This window comes from Tinamus guttatus, unplaced genomic scaffold, assembly GCF_059628265.1.
Source record: "Tinamus guttatus ecotype Peru unplaced genomic scaffold, ASM5962826v1 Tinamus_guttatus_pri_ptg000317l, whole genome shotgun sequence".
In the NCBI taxonomy this organism is placed as follows: domain Eukaryota; kingdom Metazoa; phylum Chordata; class Aves; order Tinamiformes; family Tinamidae; genus Tinamus; species Tinamus guttatus.
This window is the reverse complement of record NW_028288851.1, coordinates 314409-330609: the sequence shown is the minus strand read 5'-3', so window position 1 is coordinate 330609 and position 16201 is coordinate 314409. Positions and strand designations below refer to the sequence as shown.

The 16201-nt window shown below is 60.0% G+C and overlaps 1 protein-coding gene across 3 annotated transcripts; it reads right to left on the bottom strand.

The window, feature by feature from the left end:
- Positions 1-3772: 3772 nt before the first annotated feature.
- ELP6 (elongator acetyltransferase complex subunit 6) lies at positions 3773-10695 on the bottom strand. Of its 3 annotated transcripts, XM_088528945.1 has the most exons (9): positions 10579-10695; positions 7442-7540; positions 7374-7379; positions 6185-6255; positions 4995-5000; positions 4609-4782; positions 4337-4529; positions 3986-4132; positions 3779-3909 (listed from the first exon to the last, which is right to left on the bottom strand). In XM_088528945.1, exons 1-9 carry the CDS (start codon positions 10630-10632, stop codon positions 3781-3783), a joined length of 879 nt encoding a protein of 292 aa, XP_088385071.1. In that variant the 5' UTR covers positions 10633-10695; the 3' UTR covers positions 3779-3780. The 3 variants fall into 3 exon arrangements, with proteins under 3 accessions (XP_088385070.1, XP_088385071.1, XP_088385069.1); XM_088528944.1 differs by lacking the exons at positions 4995-5000; positions 7374-7379 and having other exon boundaries at positions 3773-3879; positions 4609-4751; positions 7462-7540; XM_088528943.1 differs by lacking the exons at positions 4995-5000; positions 7374-7379 and having other exon boundaries at positions 4609-4751; positions 7462-7540.
- Between the last annotated feature and the right edge of the window lie 5506 nt (positions 10696-16201).

Here is a 16201-nt window from a genome sequence, read left to right as displayed (position 1 = left end):
TGGCTCTTCCCACACACATACAGAGGGTTCTCCTGGATTTTCCTGCAGTTACCAGCTTGGGCAGAAGATTAACTTATTTTTTTTTTTTTAATGGGACCATCACAGTCTTCTGGATGATGGAGATCTCTGCTGTAAGCAGAGGGTTTATGGATCTCCACCAGTTAAGAGCTGCTTCTGCTTCAGAGGCAGAAGTTCACGGGTTCATAACTACTAGAGAGAGAAGTGTGACGGGTTATAAAGTGTTTAATTCAGAAAAAAATATACTTCCCTGGCCGAGCCTCAAGCTGTGTGAAACAGGCAGCGCTAGGACGGCTTCCATCGGGTGGATTCATGAAATCCCTCCCCGTTCACAAACTGGTTCTGGCTGCAATTACAGCCAAGGAGGGGCAGGACGGCGTTTTTGGGAGCTCCCCTCTGCAGCGGCCTCCTGCTGCAGTTTGCACGGCCCGGATGGAGGTTTCACCCACCTTTTGCATCATCACCGCTTGCATCATCGCTCCTTTCTATTGAATTCTGCAGCTAGTTTTGGTTATCTCTCCGTTTACCAAGACCAGAGCTTAAACGTGTGGCTTCCCTCCAAAAAGAGAGATTCCCAAACAGATGATTTTCCAATATGTCAGGGAGAGAGATGAGGAGGCTCTACCTTGGGCTGACTCTGTCCCACACAGACCCTTGTCACACAGACCCTTGTCACAACTCACGTTTGAGCTCCGGCGGGATTTCAACCCTAAGTTCTGGAGCGCGGGGAGTTTTGGCTGCAGCAGCCACATAATTAACAGCTATTCCCTCCAAGAGGGGATGCTGGACGGCGACAGCAATGAGAGACACCGAGCGCAACTCGGACCGCAAAATCCATGAAAGAGAAGCACAAGGGACCTTCAGCGCACGCGTGGCGACGGTTCCTCAAAATCAGAGCATTTTTCACAGAATCAGAGCATTTTTCACTGTGGAAGGTAACTCCTGCAAGCTCCAGACCCTCGGTACTGCCACATCCAAGCGCCCACAAGGCGACTCGCTCGCATGGGGCTGCTTTTCAACAGGTTCCTGGTGACAGGAGCAACTTTTGGCCAGCCCGAATAACCACCAGGACTCGCGGAAGGGAGTTTTGTCCTCTCTAGCATCATGCTAAACTAATTATTTTTCTTTATAATAACCACCAATTCGAAAGGCAGCACCAACAAGTCACTGAGCTCTTTCTTCCCAGCAGTGAAACAAATCCTAAAAGTACTTTGTTAGATAACAAGTCTCAAAGTCTGACTTGGAGATTGTCTTTGGAGAACAAATGGACTATTATTCCACGGCATCTTTATCACAATGGTTCATACAAGATTAATTCAGGGTTTTTTTCCCCCTGAAAGAAATGCAACCCTCGTCCTTTCCTCATTCACAGCTTTCGCCCTTTGGTTGGGACTCGCTGTTTTACTGCCAGCAGCCTTGGAATTTGACTGCTCTTCCCAAGGGATTCCAGGGGGGCAGAAAGGAAAGTGGCTGCATCTTAACCTGAGGACACAAATCAAGTGATTCACTCGAGGACTGTCCCCTCAGGTCCCTGGTCACCCACCTCCCTTTACAGCATCCGAAGCACAAGGGAAAACTAGTGTAGAATTATTCTGTATTTGAACTGTATAGAACTTTCAGCATAACTTCCCATAACTATCCTCAGAGAAAGCCTGGCCATCTTTTGTCCCATTTTGACACTTGCGACGCTTCTTTAAACACTCCTAACACAAGCCTTGGCTCTTCTTAGCTCTTTTGCAGTGTCATAGTTAAGTTGCATTTGGAAAAACAAAAAGCGTCCCAGCAAATCAGCTCTGTAACTGAGAACACCGAGCAGAGCTGCTACGAGGGACCAGGCGGAACCCCAAGCTAAACACGGGTTCCTACATGTTGTTCGTCCCCTGGCAATCCCAGGGTGTTTTCCCTTCTTCCCAACTCGAGGCAGCGAATCTCCTTCCTGCGTTACACAACAGGTCGCGCAATCCTCAATTCACCACCTCGGGAAGCTGTCGTAACAGCTACCTGTCTCGCAGGGAATGAGATCACGGTCGCCTCGTCCCGCATGGCGAGCGGGAGCCCGGCCTTGCTGCTAAAATTGCCCGAGGATGAGCGGAGGTTACACGGGGGTGTCGGGATGGGGACTCCCTTCCCTGTCCCCAAAGCGGGTCCCGTCAGGGACGCGGCGGCTCCTCCGCTTGCTGGTCGCATGAAAACGCGACCCACGTCCCGCGAGGAAGCTCCTGAGGAGGCGACACCGCAGGGACGGGGCCGGCGCGCCGCCGTAAAACCGAGGGGGTAAAAGCGGCTCCGGAGGGGCCGGGAAAGGGGCTCCAGGCAGCCCCCCGTCCCGCTCGGGCCGCCCTTCCGCCAGGGCCGCCCTCGCGGCCCGCTCCGATCGCGGCTCCCCGCGCGCGCAGGCCCGGGGACACCCGCAGGAGGCCGCGAGGCGCCTCCCAGGGCCGCGCGCGGCGACCGTTAAACGGCCGCTGGGGGGAGGGGGCGGCCGCGCGCGCCGGGGCCCGGCAGGGGGAGGGGGAACCGGCGCGGCCTCTCACCTGCGCGGCGGCTCCTCCTCGCCGCCGGCCTCGGCCTCTCTCCGCGGGCGGCGGCGCTCGGGGCGCTTCGGGGTCTTTCTTCTCTTCTGTTATTTTATTTTATTATTTATCTTCTCTCCTTCCTCTCCCCGCCCTTTCCGCTCCGCCCTCCCCCCGCCCCCTCCCCCGGCCTGTGGCCGCCGCCGCCGCCGCTGCCGGTTCCCGCCGCCGCCCGGGCCCACGCGCGCGCCGCGCCCGCCGCCGGACACGCCCCCTTCCCGGACACGCCCCCCGCTGCCGGGCACGCCCCCAAAATCTGGGCCACGCCCCCAAAATCTGGGCCACGCCCCTCTGGTGTCGCACGTGGAAGAGGGAGCGGATCCGGCTCGGGGAAACCGGGAACTGGGAGCCCTGGAGCCCCCAGGAGATGCGACCGGGAGCACGGCGGGATGGGATGGGGCACTGGGGACAATGGGAGCCCTGGGACACAGGGGAGATGGCACCGGGAGCCCTGGGACACGTGGGAGATGGGACAGGGCACCAGGAGCAGAGGGGAGATGGGATGGGGCTGTAGGACATACGGGAGATGGGACGGGGCACCAGGAGCACAGGGCAGACGGGATGGAGCCCTGGGACACGCGGGAGATGGGACGGGACACCAGGAGCACAGGGCAGATGGGATGGAGCCCTGGGACACGCGGGAGATGGGACGGGACACCAGGAGCACAGGGCAGATGGGATGGAGCCCTGGGACACAGGTACTGGGAGGCCTGGGGCACCCAGGAGGTAAGAGCAGGCACCAGGAGTGTTGGGACATGGGCGAGATAGGACCAGGCACCCAGTGCCCTGGGGAGGTGGCTCTGGTAGCACAGGAAAGATGGAACGGGCCCCTAGGAGCCTGGGGGGGATGGAAGCAGGCACTGCGAGCCCAGGGACACCCGGGAGATGAGAGCAGGCACCCGGAGCCAGGGACACCCTGTTCACCCCCCAGCAAGGCGACGGGCTATGAAATATCACAAAACTTCTTTAATTGGGGGCAAGGCAGGAGTTGGGGAAATGCGGCGGGCGCCGGAGGCAGGAGAAGGGCCGGAATTGCGACACACTCCGTCCCCGTCCCCGTCCCCGCGCGGCCCGGCCCTCGCTGGCGCGTGGGTGGAGCGGCCCTGCCTGCAGCGACACGCGCCGGCACCGCTCGCGTCCCGCTCGGATTCCCGGTGCCGGCGGCACATCCGCAGGCCGGGCCGCGGCGTCACAGCACGGCCGCCGACATGCCCCTGGCGAAGAAGGTGACGTTGCGCTCCTGGATCTTGTACTGGTAGAGCTGCAGCGTGTCCCGCTCGCCTCCCGGCTGCAGCGACGTGCGCCGGATTATCTTCAACTGCGCACGGAGAGACGCGGCGTTAACGGCCCCGCGGCGGCCCCGGCCCCGCCGCGCGGCCCCGGCCCGCCCGCACCTGCCCGTGCACGTCCTTGCAGAAGCCGGTGGCCAGGCCCTCGGCCCAGAGGATGAGGTCGCTGTGGTGGCACAGGGAGGTCACGAGCAGCTCGTTTTCCTTGTCCTCCGAGTCCTCATCGCTGTGGACCAGCATCACGATGTTCCCCTGGCAAAATATATATATATAATGCATGAATTTTATACATACTTATATAGCCACAGCCTAAAAATACGTCAAGCCTTTGGTAGGAGGCAGCTGCCTAGTTTAACCGGTTTGTCGAGCTGCGCAAGCGGGAGATAACGCGCCGGGAAGGATCCGTGCGGATGCGGCGCTGCCGCAGGGCGCGGAGGAGCGTCCCGAGGCTCCCACCTGCAGCCGGGAGCACACGGCCACGCGGCAGTAGTGCACGAAGTCGAGCACGGCCACCGGCGCGGCGCCCAGGCTCAGCAGGACGCCCAGCTCGTCGAGCAGCAGCACGCGGCCCGTCCACGCGGCCCCGTCGGCGGGCGCCAGCGCCGTCCGCACGAACTCGAACAGGGCCCGGAGGTCCGAGACGGTCCCGCTGGAAGAGAAGGAGGTTTTGGCACTCGGAGCCACCCCCGGCCCACGCGGACCGAGCCCCGCAGCGGCTGCGCCGTTACCTGAGGAACTGCAGAGGATGGGGCTGTTTGGCCTCCTGCTCTTCCTCCGGCTCCTCCTCGCCAAAGACGACGTCCAGGCAGGAGCCCAGGCCCTCCAGGAAGACGAGCTGGCCCCGCTCCTTGGCCGCTGTCAGGTTGACGCCCTGGGGACAGGAGCGGGACGCGCTGCAGAGCGGCCGGCGCCGCCAGCGCCACAAAGACACCGGCACCAGCAATCCTAAAGCCAGCGCTTTGGGTGGCTTTTTTAGGTCCTCGGCCAGGTGACAGAGTGACAATTTTGAGCCACCATTTGAGGTGGCTCCTTCTCCGTTTGCGAGGGGGAGCCAAATCCCGCCATTTCCAAGCGCTGCACCCTGGTTCATTCCTTAATGCCTGGTGGGATGAGGAGGCAGCTCTGCTCGGAGGCCAGTTTGGCCCAGAAGGTTCTGCTCATCCACCAGTGCCCACCTGGACGTCACCTCCGCAGCTGGAGGCGGGAAGCACGAGGGGAGCAAAGGTGCTGAAGTGGCACCTGCGGCACAGGAGAGCCCAACCCGTGTCCCCAGAGCACCACACGGCACCACTCGCGTGGTCCCCGCGTCACCCGCTCCACTGTCCCGGCACACGGACGTCACCCCTGGCAAGCGAAATCGTTGCAAGAGGGAAGGGGCGACGGAGCGCGCGAGTGGGTGGCCGTTAACCCCAGCCGTGGGACAAAGTGCGGCCGCGTCGCGGGCAGCAACCCCGCCAAGGTCCCCTGTGCAGCACAGCTCCATGTGCGGGGGACCCGGCGAGGCCAGAGGGAGGCCAGCTGGGGACAAGCGTGGAGGTTTTTCCCTTTAAAGCAAAAGCAACATTGCACAAACGAGGCTGGGAGCGCGGCTGGCAAGCTGCCCCAGCGCGCTTCGCCTTGCTCCAGCCCAGCGTGTTCTCCAGAAGGTCACAAATGACATTAATGGTCCCTGCTGGCCCTTAAAATTCAATGCAGATCCTCACGAGGACAGGGGGATTTGCAGAAAAGTGTGAAGTTGGGATTGCAGAGCCAGCGCAGGCAGAAAATTCCTGGGAAGCTTTTTCCCGCAAGTGGAAGTGTGTCCCTGCAGGTAGCTAACGTGGAAGGAACTGGTTCTGAACCGGTGAGACCAGAAGGCTCTGCGGGGAGGCGAGCGCTGCTTCAGCTGTGTATAAATACCCGGTGTGTCACCACGTATCAGACACTACGAGGACAGGATGCCAAAACCAGCCCCGTGAAGACTGTGCTACAGGGTGGGGAAAGTCACCCATTGCACGTTCCTGGAGGCTGCCCTGCTCGGCAGCGGGAAATGCGGGGCAAGAGCACGTTGAGTACCCGAGGAGAAACAGGGCACCTGCTCCTTTCGTTTATTCACCTTAGGGCTGAGCTCTCGGACCACTTCTCTTTTAAAAGGTGAAAATTGAGTAGTAAAATTAAACGTGACTGTTTCAGCGAGCACCAAAACTCAAGCCACACTTACAGCTGTGTTATTACAACCGCTGCTTCTTTTCAAGCAGACGAGACTGTGTCACCCCTTTCCACAGGACACTACCTGGGACGGAACCTGCCGACCCGGAGACTTACCAGCTTCTGCGCCACGATGTTATAGTGGCTGAAGGACTGGAGCAGGGCCACGAAACACACCTTGCAGCCGGCTGCGGGACAAGACAGGAGACACGTCAGCACAGCGGCCAGGACAGAAATCCTTGAAAGGTCCAGACAGACCTTCAAGTGAGACGGTTTAGGGAGCCCCTCACTTGCTCTTGGCTGGATTGCTGGCTTTCCTCAGTTTGTTTTTTTTGTTGTTGTTGTTTAGGGATTCAGTTTAATTAAATGGGATGAGATTAAGAAAAGGTTGGTGTAACAGAAGCAGAAGGCCCCTTTTCTGTCTCATGCCGTGGTGTCCTGGGATCCTCTGGCACTGGCTGCAGGCCCCACGGCACGAAGGCCAACGGCCGACCATGACACAATTTACTGAAACCACTGCAGTGCCAAAAGCCCCGTCCTTGGCTCTTGCAGGGTGAAGGACCTTGTCTGAAACCACAAACAGAACTAGCAGAACTAGCCCTGCTGTCAAAGCCGCCTCCGCAGAACACGATTTGGGCAAGGCCAGCGTGGGACCACTCGGCCTCGTGCTTTGGGTACGGGCAAAATTGATGTGTTTGTGCCAGGGAGCAGGGCACAGAACGGGAGCGGTGGGAAGGCCGCGCTTCCAAGGACCCCCAGGAGCATCCAAGCACCCACAAGGTCCCTGGACAACGCGGAGGGGCTGCAGACAGGCCCGAGGTTGACAGGCAGCACCCGGGGTGGAAACGAGGGGCTGAAAGCAAGGGGCCACGCTCCCCGGGGATATTCCAGCATTCTTCCATGCCACTCAAGGTTTGCGCTGTCGGTACCTGCCCGAGGAGCCAGGGGTGCTCCACAGCGACAGCCGACACAGTCCGGCTCCGTGGGACCAACAGGTTATTCACAGGTTGAAGCCATTAGCAGCAAAGTAATTAGGCAACTCGCCAGTCCCTCTGCTTCTTTACTCACCAGCAGCTTATCTATCCATCGGTTGTTCCTGATATTTCTTTTTAATTGTGCTACAAAAAGTCTGGCTAGTGAATGGGTTTCACTCAACACCTCACCCTCGGGAGCCCGAGTGATTTATCACGTTCGTCAGAACTAATGACGAAACAAGCTGCAAGGAGATCAAGGGATGTGCCCAAGGACGAGTCAATCCCAAGAACAAGGCCCCACAAGTCCTGACCCCGGGTGTCTCGTGCTCAACGCGGGACTGCAAAACTGGTCCCTGCCCTTCCAACCACCCCGTGCAGGAGAAACCCCCAAGGAGAGGACGAGGGCAGCCCTTGACGCACCTCGCAGGTAGAAGGAGAGGAAATGGTGCACCAGGAAGCTGCCATCTGTCCTGGTGTCTCGCAGCAGCGTGAATTTGCCCTGGGAAGAGAGAAGCAGAAAAACTTGGAACAGAGGAACGCGAGGACACAAACTGCTCCCAGCTCCGTCCCGGCAGACGGGACATCTGCTCCGGCCAGTGTCTAGCAGCGACACGGAGGGTATTAGGGAAGGGAGGACGTGACCTAACGGGACTTTAATTCCCCCCTGTGCCACCCTAGTGCATTCGTACTTTCCAGCCAGCATTAAATCTGTAGACACAAAGCACAAACCCAGGTCTGTGAGCTCACCGAAATTCAGGGTGAATTCACAGCTGGCAGCTACCTAAAGGCTGCTGAGCGCTTTGGGGATGATCCCCTGGTGGTGCAGGGGATTTGGTTTAAACTGCATTTCCTGTGTTGCACTTTGTACCCACTGCCTCTTGTCCTGTCACTGCCTGCCACTTGCTCACTGTCCCCATCGGGTAGGCTGCACATTGACAAGATTCCCCGGAGCCTTCCCCTCTGCAGGCTGAGCAGGCCCGGCTCTCCCAGCCTCTCCTCATAGGAGAGGCTCTTCAGCCTCGTCATCATCTTCGTAGCCTTTCACTGGACTCGCTCCGGCTGCTCCGCATCTCCCACGTGCGGATTCCAGCGCTGGAGCAGCTGCAGCCTCCGCAGGAGCCACCTCCGCGCCGGGCCCTGCTCTGCCCAGCGCAGGAGCCCGCTGGCCTCGGTGGCCCCCAGGACTCGCCGCCAGCTCCTGTCCCCGCGCTGAGCCCGGCCCTGCGCCCTGCCCAGGTCCCTGCGGGGCCAGCGCCTCCCCCGGGGGCTCCTCCGGCTTCGGGGTCCCCAGCGAAGGCGCCGAGGGGGCTCTGTGCCCGCACCCGGGTCTCTAGGGGGGGTGTTGAACAGCGCTGGCCCTGGTAGCAACCCCTGGGTGACACCACTCGTGACTGGCTTCCAATTGGACTTTGTGCCCCTGTCACCTCCTCGGAGCGAGGCGGCTCGGCCGCCTCTCGGCCCCCCTCCCTGGCACTTATCTGCCCTACATCAGTTTATCTCCAAGGACACGAGCAGAGATGGGGGTGAAAGCCCCGCTAAGGTCAACATCAGTATCGCGCTCTGCCGGCGTTCACCAAGCTCCTCGTCCTGGAAGGCCATCGGATGCTTAGACACCATTTCCCCCTGCCAGTCCCACTCGCTGCTCTCTGCCTCGTGTGAAAAGGGTTTCTAGGATTAGTTGCTCCATCACCTCCCCCGGTGAGACCGGAGGGTCTTTTCCCAGCCCCATTTCAAGGACCGGCACCTGGATCGGCACAAAACGGAGTTCATCAGCGCACGCTCGTTAGTGGTGCCAGCCCCGGCAGGGTGTTTGTTTCCCTTAAAGCCTTAGTGAAGATGGGTCTTTCATAGATATGCAGCAGAGAGGGGCTGCTTTTAATCACCAAGAACTTAGCAGGGCCTTCTTTCAACCTACTTAAAAAAAAGTTTTTTAAAAAAAAGGATTTAAAAAGGGGGTAAAAAGGAGGGGCAAAAAAGGCGGAGGACAAAAAGGGTTAAACAAAAAAGCAGGCGTTAAATAAAAAGCAGGGGTTAAATAAAAGGGAGGTTAAAAGGGGGGAGTTAAAAAGGGCAGTTATATATATAGGAGGACTAAAAGAAAAGGGGGGGCTAAAAGAGGGTGCTCCCTGTGGCACCCCCGCAGCAGGAGCCTTCCTGCCCTGTGCCTTTTAGGGGGGAAAATTCCATATTTCCAACTCAAAGTCGGCAGAAGAGGTAAATTCCAGCAGCCCCTCGCACAGCCGGCCCCTCCTGCTCAGGAGCACTGAGTCCCAGGACGTCGGGAAAAGCTGCTTCGCCAGCACCTGGAAATTCTGTCACCTCCGAGGGGCAGCCTGACCCTCCTCCCGCTCCTGCACATCCCCAGCGAGTCTGGGAAACGGCAGCTGCTCATTGGGAACCACCAGAGCAGCAGCGGGTGGCACACGCGGTCGGCGGTGGCATGTCACATACGCCAGCCCGGGAGCCATTGATCCCCTCAGCACTCTGGAGATGCTCAAAGTACCCACGACCACGGCAAGATGGGAGCAAGAGACCTGCAATGGGGGGACTCTTTTTAACCCAGCAGGACACACCGATTCCCAGGAGCCTTGGCTGGGTATCCCGATGTGCCCAGACCCTGCCCGGAGCAGCCTTCGGTTCAGCTCCTCCGCGGGCTCCTGCCGAGTCAAAACTTGGCATCTTGCGGCTGAACCTTCCTGAGGTTTCGCTCTGCTGAATTTCCCATTTCCACCGTCTGCCTGACCCACGGCACAAGCATCGTCATGGTGTAACTGGCCACCACGTCCCCATCCTACGTGTGCTGAGGACAGTGACCAGAGGTGGCACCGAGGGGGCCTCTGCTCCTGTCAAACAGAGGATCTAGGGTGGGGATTTCCTCAGTGCTGCCAGGAAAAGCTCTGATCCCAGCCATTCCCCTCGCCTGGATGCTGCAGGCATCACTACAGATCCACTCTTCCACACTGTGGATGGATGGCGGACACAGAGGAAGGAAAACCCAGGCCTCCCACCACGTTAGCACTTTCCACAGATCCTCCTTCTTGCCAGGCCTCATCCCGCGTGCGGGAGAGCCTCCCTCGGCCTCACAGCACCGGCTCTTCGTCATTATTTACTTCACGCAAGCCGCTGCGAACCTGCGCGGGCCTCAGCTTGGGCCTGTTTCCACGCAACTCCTGGGGACCTCGAGGGCTTCCACCTGCGCCCGAGGTGCTTCGGGCGCAGGTGGAAGCCCTCGAGGCCCCCCGGACACGGTGACCAGGTGACACCGGAGCGGCCGAGGCCCCCAGGACACGGGGACGCGGGTGACACCGGAGCGCGGCCGCCGCGACACCCCGCCATGGCGGCGGCGCCGCTCCCAGCATGCCCCGCGCCTCCCCAACACACCGCAGCCGGGAGGCGGGGCGAGGACTACAATCCCCAGCATGCACCGCGCGGCCGCTTCCGGGCCCGCGCCGCCGCCGTTATTGCCACCGTTGTCGCCGCCGTTCTTGCCGCCGTTGTCGCCGCCGCCGGCCCGGGGGCGGCCGCGCGCGCGCTCACCTGCTCGGGCCGCTGCGGGGAGGCGTCCAGCAGCTCGTTGAGCTCCGCGAACATGGCGCCGCGCTGCGGCAACGGGCCGCGACGGCAGCCGCGGAGGGCCCAAATGCCTCGGCTCGAAGCGGGCGGGGGGGGGCGGCACGCGCTCGATGGCGGGCAGTGCTCGTGCCAGCTATGCGCATGCGCAGTTCGCCCCCCCGGACGGCCGCGCGCGCCGCCTCGTGGCGACAGCGACACGAAAGGGGGGACACGGACACGACACGGACACGGGGACACCCGCTCACACACAGCCCGCCCCGCTGTGTCCCCCGCGCACACGGCGGCTGTCGCCAGTGGGTGGTTCCTCACACGCGTCGGCACCCCCGGGATGCGCCTGGGTACAGGCGGCCGGTCGCACACCCGCCCCGTACAGCCGCACGCACAGGCGGACTACCCTGGGAGAGCGACCTCCACTACGCACACGTGAGCTGGGGTGGTTACACACACACAGGGATGCAGAGACAGGCAGAATGGGGGTACTGCTACACACAGACACGACTGCGGGTGGTTACCTGCACACCCGGACTCGGGGTTACACTCGCACAGACTGGGGTAGTTCTACACACGCACACACACACACACACAGAGCCATGGACCAGGGGTAGTTACACCTGCACACACACACATACTTGTGGGCTGGGGGTAGTTACACACACACACACACACACCCCCTCCATGGGCTGGGTTTAGTTTTACACACACATGAACGGGGGGTAGTTTTACACACACACACACACACACACAGATGGGTAGACAGGCAGAATGGGGGTACTGCTGTACACAGACATGACTGCGGGTGGTTACCCGCACACCGGGACTCGGGATGGGTTTTACACACACACAAACTGGGGTAGTTCTACACACACACAGCCATGGACCAGGGGTAGTTACACCTACACCCTTGTGGGCTGGGGGTAGTTACACACACACCCCCATGGACTGGATTTAGTTTTACACACACATGAACTGTGGGTGGTTACACACAGACCAGGGGTGATTTTACACACACACTTATACAATGCATGGACCAGGGTGGTTTTATACACACAGACAGTAGGAACACCCTGCTCACAGCTGCACGTGGCAGCGCCTGTTTCCCGGACCCCTTGCCCGCATTCTGGGATTTGCAGTTTTATTTCCTACACCGTCCGGACGTGGCCATTTCTCTGCCTGCCCTTTGGGAGGGCCAAGGAGCGACCCCGGCTGACGGGGACATGGGCAGGACAGCGCGAGTGGCACCGAGACACCGCGCCGGGAGCCTCCTGTCACCGTCCCCTCCACTGCGAGTGTTGGGGACATCACATGGTGGCCCTTGATGCGCAGGTAGCGGCTGCTGTGGGCAGTCTGAGTGCGCCCAAGGGACAGGAGAAGGGGACAAGGCCACGAATAGAGACACCCGAGGGCCACCACGGCCCGAGGAAGCCCCGGAGCTGCCACTTGCTGGAGAGGGAGGACGGTGCCAAAATTATCCCCGGTTCCTTCACCCCTTTTGCAGGGTTTGCAGGAGTCTTGCAACGTTTTCAGGAGTGTTGCAGCAATTTTAGGGGCATTGCAGCGTGTCTGAGAGTGCTGCAGCGTTTTTAGGCGTAGGGAGGCATGTTCAGGAATATTGCGGCCTTTGCAAGGATATTGCAGCGTTTTTATGAGTATTGCAGTATTTTTATGAGTATTGCAGTGTGTCTAGGAGTATTGCAGCACTTTCAGGAATATTGCGGCATTTTTAGGAGAATTGTGGAGTTTTCAGGAGTATTGCAACATTTTTAGACATACTGCAACGTTTTCAGGAGTATTCCAGTGTTTTTAGGAATATTGCAGTGTTTGGGGGAGCATTGCAGTGTTTGGGGGAGTGTTGCAGCGTTTTTAGGAGTATTGCAGCATTTTTAGGAGTATTGCAGCATTTTTTAGGAGTATTGCAGTGTTTTTAGACATATTGCAGCGCTTTTAGGTGTATTCCAGCACTTTTAGAAGTACTGCAGTGTTTGGCGGAGCATTGCAGCATTTTTAGACATATTGCAGCATTTTTAGGAGTATTGCAGTGTTTTGGGGATATTGCAGTGTTTTTAGACATGTCGCCGTGTTTTGGGGAGTATTCCGGCGTTTTTCGGAGCGTTGATCCCCATGGAACGCCGCAGGCCGGGGAAGCAGCAGGTTTCCAGCCCCATTCCAGCCCCGTCTTGCTCTGCAGGAATCTCCCCGGCTCCGGCGGGAGCTGCGGAGCTCCCAGCGCCAGCACCAAGGGGCAAATCCGGCTCTTGCTGAGTGGCGGTGTTAGAAAGACACCTAGAAAGGGGGAAGCACAACAAAATCCAGATCCGTGTTGGTGACGGAGCAAAATCCATGTCCAGGTGGTGGCTGCTGGAGAGCTCTGGGGGTTCATCCCACCCCAGCTCCTAGGAGGATTTTATGGGGAACTGATAGTGCAGGCAGAGAATAAACCAAGGAATGAAGGTGAAGGGCAGTGGGTCCCGGTCTGTCTTTTTTCCGCTGGTTTCCCTAAGCTCCCTCCATAGGCCAGTCAAGGTGTAGGGGAAGGTGACAGGAACGGCCGCGGTGTCGACCCCGGGCGAAGAGGAGCTCGTGATCCCGCTCCACCGCGGCCGCAGGACGGAGCGGGAGACCTGAACAGGCGGAAACACCCCAGAGCAGCTGGATGCACAGGCAGAAACACTGCGGAGCAGCTGGACGCACAGGCGGAGGCGCCTGGAGCAGCCGGACGCACAGGCGGAGACACCCGGAGCAGCCGGACGCACAGGCGGAGGCGCCCGGAGCGGGTGTTGGTCACCGTGCTCCGCTCCGGCGCCGCCGCCTCCCGATCCCGGCGCAGCCGCTTCCTCCGGCGCCGCGCGGTCCCTCTCCGCCGCTTCCAGCCATGACTTGGTTGCTAATCGCCCGCGGCCGCCGGGAATCGTTTGCCGCATCCGCAAAGCGGGAGAGGGCCGTTCCCGCTCCGCTTTCCGGGTCACCTTTAGAAGCCGCTTTTCCCTCTCGCAGCGCAGCACCTGCCGGCGCTCCGTGTGGGATCCCCGGGCATTTTCCAATGCAGATTGAAAAAAAAAACACCCAGAAACGTGTGGAAAACAGCAGGGCTCGGGCGGCAAAGTCACGTCAGCGGGAAGCGGCGTCCTGGCCACGAGCGAAACGGCATCAAAGCGGCCGGGAAGCCGCTCTGCTCGCGCACGCGGGCGCTGCCGCCTTCCTCCCCTTGCCCTTCACACTCCTCCTCGTCCTCTTGGACCCTCTGCAGCATTTCGGCCCCTCCTGCTGCCCTTCCCGCCTCTCCCGCTGCTTCTTGGCCTTCCCGATCACGGAGCGCCGTGGCGATTCCCATTTCCGCACCCTCTCCCGCCCGGAACCTCGTTATCGTCTCGCAGAGCCTTCCCGAAATCCGTGGTTTTTTCCAGCATCTGCGGAATTGCTCCTCGTTAACGTGGGGGGCGCACATGGAGCGGAGCGGCGTTCCCGTGGGATGGAACAGGCGGCGGGATCGTCCCATGTACCCACACAGCGACTGTCCCATCCCTTTCGGAGAGGCCGTTCAGCTCCTCAGGGGCTGTTCCCGCTGCTCCATGGCTCCTCATGGAATCGTTGTGGTTGGCAAAGCCCTTCCCGCCCATGGGCTCCTCCCGGGCCTTCCGCATCCCGCTGGCTCCTCCTGCACCCCTGTCCCTTCTCCGGTGGCCTCGTGTCTCCCGAGGAGCCGTGTCCCAAATCCCGCGGGGTCCCTTGAGACCCTCCTTGTCCCTGCGACGCCGCTGGATCCACGGCAGCTTCTCCGAGTGTCCTGGGATGAAGCTCCGAGCTCCCCCATTCCGTGGTCCTTCCCATTGCACCCCTCCATCTGCACCGACATCTCGGCGCCTCGTTTCTTTCCCTGGATATCTCCTTGTAGCCGGCATCTTCAAAGCCTCATTAAAAACCAACCCCACGAGCGAATCCTTGGATTCCCAGCCTGTTTTGTCCATAAATCTGGGCACAGCCCGATGCTCCCCTGCCCATTCCCAGCGCTGCCGCGTTTTCTTGTTCCTCCTAATGATGCCCGCGATTTCCATCTCAATTTGCGCCCCGGCCTTCCCGACTTTGTCCCCGCGTGCTTATTGCCGCCCTCGTCATTGTCCCGGGTAATTTGACCTAGTTCCCACTTTCCGCAGACGCTTTTGAGGTGGCCAAGCTGCTTCCCGCCGGAGCGTCCGGGCGCTCCGGCCTCTGAAGAGCGTCCAGCTCCCTGCACCTTCCAAGGAGCCCCGGGCGATCCCGATCCCGCTTCCCGTCCCTCCCGCAGCCCTTGGCACGGGATGAGGCTCCGTGCTCGAGCCCGGCCAAACTGCTGCCGTCTTCGAGTTTCCCAAAAAAACAGCCAAATTGGAGGGTGTTTTTTGTGTTTCGACAATTCCTCCGCTTTGCATGGAGCTGGGAATTGCTTCCCGGTGAACTGAGCGCGCTGGCCGACACGATGAAAAGCAGGGAAAACCGCGGGTCAGGGCCCCGAGCGCTTCCTGGCAGCGGCTCTTTCCCACACGGAGGGATTTTGCTTTTCTCCTGCCTTTAAATCCAGGGTCGGTTCCGCTTCACACGGCGCTCGCTCCCGCCTGGAATGAGCTGGGGAGCAACAGAGCCGCGTTCGGCTGAAAGGGAACGGGTGCCCCTTGCACCGATGGGAGGATCAACCCATGGGAGACGCAGGGGACACCCCTGGCCAGGGGGGATGGACACTATTCCAGAGGGACGGATCCAATCCCAGGGGAGACAGATCCCATCCCAGGGGATTCTATCCCAGGTGGGACGGATCCCAGCCCAGGTTGGATGGATCCCAATCCCACATGGGCTGGATCCCATCACCTGTTGCTGCAGGGACTGGAGTCCATCCAACTCCCAGGAAAACCCCATGCTGGGAAGGACGGACACGGCTCCGCAGGCAGCGGGACGGCCGGGCTGGGACTCCCGCTCCTTTTCCTCCCCTCATCCCGTTCTCCGGCCGCTTCGGCCCCGTTTTGCCACGGAACAGGGAAGAAAAGCGCCGCGTGGCTACGTGCCGGCGCCGCGAGCGGCTCCGCTGCCAATTCCCGGCCCGGAGCCCTCGGCCCGGCCCCGCACAAAGGGCGGCCGCCCCCGGCGCCGCCAAACTACCCAAGCATTGAAATTTAATGAATTTGGGAGCATCCGACCGGCCGGGAGGCTCCCGAGGGCACCGCTCCGGCAGGAAGTGCCGGGATGGGGACAGGGAAGGGGCAGCGGCCACCGCGGTGATGCCACGGGATGGAGAGCCAGACGCCTAACCTTAATAATAACAGTAGTAATAAAGAAAAGAAAAAAGTTTTATTTCAAGGTCTTCCTCTGTTGTTGTTGTAGTCGTCTTTTTTTTTTTTCTTTTTTAAACCTGTATTTCAAAAAAAGTGGGGCCAAAGTACAAAAAAAAGCCAGTGGCGGGAGAGCAACGGTTTGGAAATCACAGCCTCCGACTACGGCAAGCGGCAGCCCGGGGCCTCGCGCGGGACGGGCACCATGGCGGGGAGGGAGGGGTGGGCTTTTTTTTCTCTTTTTGCCGATTTTGGCCGTTTTTCTCTGTACAAAACACACCAAAGCATGCCGG

What these genes read in the sequence shown, in the direction of transcription:
- ELP6 (XM_088528945.1), bottom strand. Translation starts at nt 10,632, where the DNA reads ATGTTCGCGGAGCTCAACGAGCTGCTGGACGCCTCCCCGCAGCGGCCC. An exon ending in CATCCTCTGCAGTTCCTCAG is followed by an intron (nt 4,530 to 4,608) that starts GTAACGGCGCAG and finishes CTTCTCTTCCAG; the next exon opens with CGGGACCGTCTCGGACCTCC. An exon ending in CCGTGTGCTCCCGGCTGCAG is followed by an intron (nt 4,133 to 4,336) that starts GTGGGAGCCTCG and finishes ATATTTTGCCAG; the next exon opens with GGGAACATCGTGATGCTGGT.